This window comes from Mandrillus leucophaeus, unplaced genomic scaffold, assembly GCF_000951045.1.
Source record: "Mandrillus leucophaeus isolate KB7577 unplaced genomic scaffold, Mleu.le_1.0 Scaffold944, whole genome shotgun sequence".
In the NCBI taxonomy this organism is placed as follows: Eukaryota; Metazoa; Chordata; class Mammalia; order Primates; family Cercopithecidae; genus Mandrillus; species Mandrillus leucophaeus.
The window spans coordinates 554,695-562,385 of record NW_012110297.1 but is presented as its reverse complement, the minus strand read 5'-3'; the positions used below and the strand labels follow the sequence as shown (position 1 = coordinate 562,385).

General features: G+C 53.4%; 1 protein-coding gene across 1 annotated transcript in view; it reads left to right on the top strand.

Moving 5' to 3' along the window:
- Nucleotides 1–2,899: 2,899 nt before the first annotated feature.
- The window catches only part of PLA2G2F (phospholipase A2, group IIF), a 12,891-nt gene continuing 8,099 nt past the window's right edge, over nucleotides 2,900–7,691 (top strand). The window contains exons 1-3 of the mRNA XM_011970335.1: nucleotides 2,900–3,111; nucleotides 3,752–3,804; nucleotides 7,063–7,207. Of these exons, the coding sequence (XP_011825725.1) occupies nucleotides 2,996–3,111; nucleotides 3,752–3,804; nucleotides 7,063–7,207 (314 nt within the window). The 5' untranslated portion in view covers nucleotides 2,900–2,995. The remainder of the gene's footprint in view (nucleotides 3,112–3,751; nucleotides 3,805–7,062; nucleotides 7,208–7,691) is intronic.

Genomic DNA, 7,691 nt, shown 5'->3' with positions numbered 1-7,691 from the left:
GCCTCAGAATGAAATCAGCCCTGCCAGCATCTTGATCTTGGACTTCCAGACTCCAGAACTGGGAGAGAATAAATTTCTGTTATTGAAGTCCCTCCATTTGTGGTATTTTGTCATGGTAGCCCTAGCAAGCTAATACAATTGGTGTTTCTTCTTGCTTAAGTATTTGGGTATTTGGTCAAGTTCACCAGTGAAGCCATCTGGACCTGGAGTTTGTTTGTGGGAAGGTTTTAAACTACGCATTCAGTGGCTTTCACAGATACACAGCTATTTCCAGTTGAGTGACTTTGTGTCTTTTGAGGAAATTGACCATTTTATTGTAGTTGTTGAATGTATTCTTACACTCATTTTAATACCAAAAATTACAAATAAAAAAATAAAAACCACCAGTTATTCCACTGTCTCAAGATGTCCATTACTAATGCTTTTACATTGCATCCTTGTAGAAAATTTTTATACCTGTGTACACCAACTCCTTTTTGAAAATGCTATTACCTTGTAGTACAGGGTGTTTTTTTTTTTTGTATCATAAATATTATTTGAAAACATGATTATGGATGGATGACTAATAATTTGCTTAACGAACCCCTAATTTAAGTTGCTTCTAATGGGGTGGGGGAAGCATCAAGAAAACACCCCTTCAGTGTCCCTCTTCTGTCTCTAGGAGCAACTCAAGTTGGCATTTGGTTTGCAGTCCCAGAAGTGGAATTACTGGATCAACCAGTTTATTATTGACTCGCTATTGAGCACCCTGAGCTTGGTAGGGGGAGGGTAGAAGGAAAGGGAAGAGCCCGTCCTCTTCCTCAAGGATCAAGCCTCTCTGAAGACCAGCCCAACCAGCACGTCCGGTGGGAATTCCAGTTGAGAAAGTAGCAGTGATGCTGCTCAGAGGCTCTCAGGGGTCCCCGGCCCCAGCCTTGGCCTCCTCGACCTATCTCGGAGTGGCTCTAGTTATCTGCAAGTTGGAGGCTGTATCTTCAGGATTTGGACATACTGGGCCTTATTTCTCCATTCTTCCTTCTTTGGAATGTGGTGACATCATTAAGTGGTGTTTGTGAAAATGGAGGCAAAGATAGAAGCCAAACTTTGTGCAGACAAGTGAAGGCAGACACTAGTCTTGTTCTCCAATCACTCCCAGTCTGATGAAGCAGATGCAGCCTTGTCCCAAGGGGGAAGCCCTAGGCTTTTGGAAGAAACAAAGGCCCCTTCCTTCCAGGATCCCCAGTCTGAAGGAAGTGTCAAGATTCATAAACCAAAACATGAAACCTATACAGTTAGCAACACCTGTATATGTTTTGGAATGCATCACCAAATGCAAATAAACACCCTCCCATGCAAGGACCTGTGATTGGATGCAGTGGGTTTTTTCCGGGAAAACTTCCTGGAGAGGAGACGGACCTGGATCCACAGAGAGGAAGCTGGGCAGAGGAAGGGTAGGGGCTGGGTGACGGGGATGACATGTGGACTGTGGTTTGGTATAGCCAGAAGAGGAGGCTGGCAAAGCTTGGGGCAGGAAGGGAAGCCCCAGGGGTCTCTTCTGCCCCTGTTGGCAGGTTCGAGGACACTGAGAGAGATGGGGCAACTTGAAGGTGAGGGGATTATTTGCAATGTCAACTTCCAAGAGTCCTCTTCTTCTGCCTCCCTTGCTGTCTCCTCCCAGTATCTCAATTCTCCCCAAGGCTGGAGGTCAGCCCCTACTTTGCTGTTTTTTGTAGACATGGGGTCTCACTATGTTTTCCAGGCTGGTCTCAAACTCCTGGCCTCAAGCAAACCTTCCGTGTTGGCCTCTCAAGTGCTGGGATCGCAGGTGTGAGTGACTACGCTGTGCCTAGGCCTCTACTTTGTAACAATCAGATCTTTAACTGGGCACCTACACCTGCCCCCACTCACCACATGACACATGACACCCAACTTGTATGAACATCATCCTCATTCGGTGAGGCCTTGTTATGTGCACTTACAGCTGAGAACTCAGAGACCAGGGAAGGGAGTTCTCCTACCAAGGCCTCACAGCAGGGAAGTGGGGGTGCTGGCATGGGATCTTTTATCAGTGCGACTGCTCAAACCCCCAGGCTCAGCCCAGGTGACCCAGCCCTGAGAGGGGCTCCCAGAGCTCACACTCCCTTGGATTCTCTCCAGCCCCATCTTTCTCATACACACCACCCCCCTTCAAAAAAGGCAAACGGTGCTGACAAAGCCCAGGCCCCGAAGGCTCTCCTTCAGATAATTGTGCCCCCTACGAGGGCAAATTTGTCAATGTCACAACCGTGCTAAGTTGGTTTAGGTAGAATCCCCAATGTTGTCCTCCATACCTGATTGGGTTTCTCGTCCTCCATGGCCCCCAGGTGATGTCTGAGGAACCCACCTGCCTTCAGCAGGAATCCTGGGGGGTCGCTTTAGCCAGAGTCTCCCAACCCCCCACGACCCCGATGTGTCTTCTGGTTAACTTTTCATCCTCAGACCCCACCCTGCTCCTTGGCTATGAATTCCTGCCTTTTCTTATTGTATCTGCCGTTGAGTCCAGTCTCTCTTCCCCACTGCAGAACCCACTGCCATGGCCCTACACATGTCCCCATGGCCCCTTTGAACAAAGCCTGCCTTACTGTGCTTCATGCTTCAACAAGTGTCACTGAGTGATGTTTTATCTTTAACATCTTTCAGATGGGGAAAGAGAGGCCTTTGGGCTAATTTCCTTTCGGATGCATGGGGAAGGCCGATTCTCCTATCTGGTATGTAAACCCCCAAGTCAGGCAGGCCAGAGCACCCAGGGGTGGGGACTGTACCAACTGGCTGTGGGCAGGGTTGTGGGGGTGGGAGGAGGAGTTGGAGCCTCCTTTTTCTAGGGCATGTGTCACCTGCCTCCTGCCCAGGGGCATTGCCCCGGCACTCCCCTGCCAGTGTGCGAGGCAGCCTGAAGCTGGAGCCTGCTCCCCGCAGCCTCTGGAGCGTATCTCAGACCTTTCAAGACCTATGTTGCTGGCCCCCCAGAACCTGGAACATGGCAGATGGGGAGCAGGCCAACCCCAAAGCGTTCAAAAAGAAGGTGCTGGATAGATGCTCCTCTGGGTGGAGGGACCCACGCTTCCGAGCCTCCTGTCCTTCAAGAACCCCCAGGTAGGTGCCTGCTACCCTGAGATGGAATCCTCCAGGGAGAGGCAGGGACAGGGGTGAGGGACTGGCTCCTAGAATTCCTTTCTCCTGAGAGTCTGCGTGGCGGGCTGAGATGGTCACTACTTTTCCAGCACTAAATGGGGATCATTTAGTCAACCCTCACGTGGCATTCATGTGGCTCAGGGAGAGTGAGGCCACAACCCTCATGTGGCCCAGGGTGGCTGAGGCCACACATTTTGGAAGCGGTGCTGGGACCAGAATCCAGGGACCTAGGACTCCTGACTTTGGGTTCAAGACCCAGCTGCTAAGCTGGGTCACATGACTTCCTTCCAGGACTCCCTAGTGTGTGCATGGGAGGTCCGGCCTGAGACAGTGGGCTTCCTGTCCTGGAGCTGATGTGTAGAGGGGGTTCCTGCCAGAGTGGGGGGCAAGGAGGTACTCGTGCCTCCTGGCTCTGCCATCTGGGGTGTGCTCCTCCAGGAGGGGCTGGGCAGGTGCTGATGACAGCACTAGGAGCAGCAACTAGGACATCCAGGGACATCATTGATGACACCTGTCATGAGGCTCAGGAAGGGAGCAGCAGGTCCCGCACTGCCAGGGGTGAAGGGGATGGACTCAAGCTCCGGGTTTTGTCCTCCCTCAGGTCTAGCCTGGGTATGAAGAAGTTCTTTGCCGTGGCCATCCTTGCCAGCAGTGGTGAGTAAAGACTCCAGGGGGCTCCTCCTTCTCTCCCGCTCCTGGCCTGTCTCCCATGACCTTGGGCGCCTGAGTTAGGGTTCCACTGACCAGCCTAAGTTCCTTCCTCTCTCTGGGCTTTGCTTCCTGGCTCAGCCCAGCAGACTGCACCCAATTCTGGGGTTGTTTACCCCTCCAGCCACCTGTAAACAGGCTTTTATGAGCCCCAGGGGGCAGGGCGCAGGGCTGAGCAAGCATCATAAAATGCTGGTGTTGGCTGGGCATTTGTGTACCTGAGTGTGTATTAGCGTGTGTCCATCAGACATGAGTTAATGATTTTGTGTGCAGACAGGTGCAGGTACCTATGTGTGTGTAGGTGTGCCTGAGCACTTGATGATGTCTATGTGTGCAACACGCATCTATAAAGTATGTGACACTGTAGGCACCTGAGTGCAAACCCGTTTGTGTCTCTTCGTGTAAGCGTGTGTTAATTGGGGTGTGTGTCTCCAGAGCGTGCTTATGGATGTAGGGTGCACAGATCTGCAGAAGGGTGTGTGTGTGTGTGTGTGTGTGTGTGTGTAGGGTGGGTGTCTGTGTACTGCAGAGTGGTGGGAGGTCAGGGGCTTCTTTCTGGGGGTGGTACCCAGGGTATCATGGCTCTGGGCAGCCCCCCATAGGATTGTTGTGTGAGGCTCTCGACACAAACCTGACCCTACCACTCGTCCCAGCATCATTCATGTGACAGGTGTCCCAGTTCCATGGACCATTGGCTGGGCCTCTCGCTGGCCTTTCATGCAGCCTGTTAAACCTCACCAGAACACAGCCTGGCTTGAGGAAAAGAAATAAATGCCAAAAACCAAAATAAGGTTCCACGTGAGAGAGGGCTGGCTGCATTCAGGCAAAGTGACCTGTTATTGAGGAGATGACTGCTTGAGTTCGGCCCAAGCCACTGGTTAGGGGCAGAACCTTCAACCCCACTGAATGCGGACTTGGATTCCTTCGCTGGGACTGTCAGTGTGGATGTGGCCTTGGGCCGGGTCCCTGCGTTGTGTATGTGAGTGCCTCTGTAATGCACGAGGGTGTGAGTGTGCAAGTGTGTGTGTGTATCAGGTATGGGTGTGTGTGTATCAGGTATGTGTGTGTGTGTATACGGTATGTGTGTGTGTATCAGGTACGTGTGTGTGTGTCTATCAGGTAGGGGTGTGTGTGTCAGGTGTGTGTGGGTGAGTGTAGGTGAGTTTGAGGTGTCTGGGGGTGAGTGTGTGTGCAAGTGTATGTGGTGTGTAGAGGAGAGTGTGATGTGGGCAGGTGTGTGAATGTGTGTGAGATGAGTGTGTGTGTGTCTGTGTGTGTGTGCACCCTGTGCATGGCTGCGTAGGTTTCTTGCTCTTCTTCTCTTGCCACATGGGAGTTGCCGGTCAGGGGGTCCCAGGGACTGGAGGTGCCCCCTTCCCCAGGGTAACATTTACAAGGCCAGGGGTGGATGGGGAGGAGGCCAGGGCCTCACAGTGGCTGGGTCCCTCCTCAAGGCGCTGTGGGGGTCAGGCACTCTACACGCCTTCGTGATCACACTTCAACCTCCAAGGTGCCCTGCAAGGAGGGCATCATTATCCCCATCCTCTGCTTTGGGAATTGCAATCTGAGAGGTTGCTGGTATGTGCCAAGCCTCAAGCAGGGCACTGGCCTGCCTGATCTCTCATGGTTGAGATTGTTACTCCCATGTTACAGATGGGAGAACAGAGCCCCAGGGAGTCCCAGCTGGCCTTGGTTATTGGCCTAGGTCTGTCTGACTCCAGAGTCAATGCTCTTCCCACTAAGACACATTGAGGTGGCGAGTTCCCTGTCGTTAGAGATGTCGGATACCATGTCTCTGGAAGCAAGCAAGAGTGGCCTTTGGGATTTCCCTGAGCCACCAGTTTCTGAAACTGTTGCCTTTCCCTTCTCCCAGTACATTTCCTCATTCAGGCTGGGGAGCAGGGTGGGGACATGGAGAGAGCAGCAGGAAGGGTGCTGAGCTAGGCCCCTCATGCTGACTGCAGCTGGAATGGCTGGGGTGGGGGAAGCAGGCAGAGCTGTGCTGCTCTGTGGTTAGCTTCCCAGCTCCAGAGCACACAAACCCCGGGCAGTCTGGGCTCTGCCCCTTCCAGCCTGTGGGACCTGGGCAAGCCTGCACCTTTCTGAGCCTTAGTTTCCCCACCCATAAAATGGTGATAGATTGGGTCTCCTGCTGGTGCGCGTAGGGCAGCTTCCCCCAGGTAAGGACTGTAGGTGCCAGACTGGGCGTGTGGACCCAGTGCTGCATCCAGGAGGATGTGCAGAGGCAGCGCAGGCGATTCAGAGAGCCACTGCACGGGCACAGACTGCAAGACAGAGAGAAGCAGCGGCAAGGGGAGAATGTGTCCTGGGGTGGGCTGGCCTGGCAGGTGCCACGAAGCTGATTTCACTGGTGCAGGGAGTGTCCTTGCACTATTTCTCCCTCTGTATGTGTGTGGGGAGAGTGTTTTTCTTCGTTCTACCCCCAGCCAGTATCAGCCTGTACTACAAAGGCTTTTCTGTTTCTTCATTAACGACCAGAGCACCAAATTGTCTCTGGATTGATCCTGAGATGCACCAGCCCCGGGATCATGGTGGGGACTCTGAGGCCCCCAGGAGGGCAGAGGCAGGAGGCAGAGGCCAGGAACGGACCCAGAATCAACCCCCTGAGCTTGCTAACATCATGTGGCCTTTGTGAAGCCTCCTCCAGCATACCAGGCGCTTGGGCATCCCCCTTGAGACGTGTGTACAGCCAAGTGGCAGAGGGTGTGGGTGCAAAACCCTCACTGCCTGGGTCCAGATTCTGTCTCCACTGCTTTCTGACAATAGGACCTAGAGCAAGTTACGAAATGCACTGGGCCTCAGTCTTCTCATCGACGTAGTGGGATAACAAGAGCGTGCATAGGGTTGCAGTGCGCACTCAATGGGTTCATGCACGGAAGGAGCTTGGGACAGTACCTGGCATGGAGCAAGCCCCCAGCAAGGATGACCTGCATTGTTTTCTTGGGGCTGCAGGGCTTACTGCTGGGATGTGGGTGCACACCATGCATGGTATCTTGTAGATTTCTTTCCTCCTGCTTAGCTGCCCACCCTTCTTGCCCCAGCTTCCTCTCCTGCTTTCTCCTTCCTTCTCCCACCTACCCTAGGTATTGAGAGGATGGTCAGACCAGACTCTCAGGATGAGAGAGGATGGGAGCAGCCAGCCATGGGGCAGAGGCTCAGCTCACCCCCCTGGTTCTCTTGCAGTTCTGTCCACAGCCCACAGCAGCCTGCTCAACCTGAGGGCCATGGTGGAGGCCGTCACGGGGAGGAACGCCATCCTGTCCTTCGTGGGTTACGGTTGCTACTGTGGGCTGGGGGGCCGTGGCCAGCCTAAGGATGAGGTGGACTGGTAGGTACCAGATCTGGGCTCCTGTCAGGGGCCAAATGAGGACAGCTGAAGGTCAGACTGAACTTGCCCTCCATCCCTGAGAGGGCGAGACCTTCTTTCCCCAAGGGATCCGGCTTCTTTGATGAGTTGGTGACCGGAGCCTGGTCTTTGACTATGTTCTTTCCAAACTGTCTTGGGCGCTTTCTGTTGTCCATCTCCAAGGTCATGGACTTGGAAGTGTTTCAGCCCCTCCTCTCTCTAGGAAGGGACCTTTGACTGTGGTAGAGCAGTCATACAGCTGACACCCCACAAAGGCAAGGGCTGTGACCCCTGCCCACCTCAGGCTGGAGGCTCTGGAAGACAGGACCGTGCCTCCTCTATCAGTCTGGGAGCTCCCAGCAACCATGGCTTGTCTTCTCCTCCTATTTCCCCAACAGCAGCCAGCACCAAGTTTGTATCACAGAAAGCTTAATAAATGCATGTTGACTAGCTGACTTCACTCCCC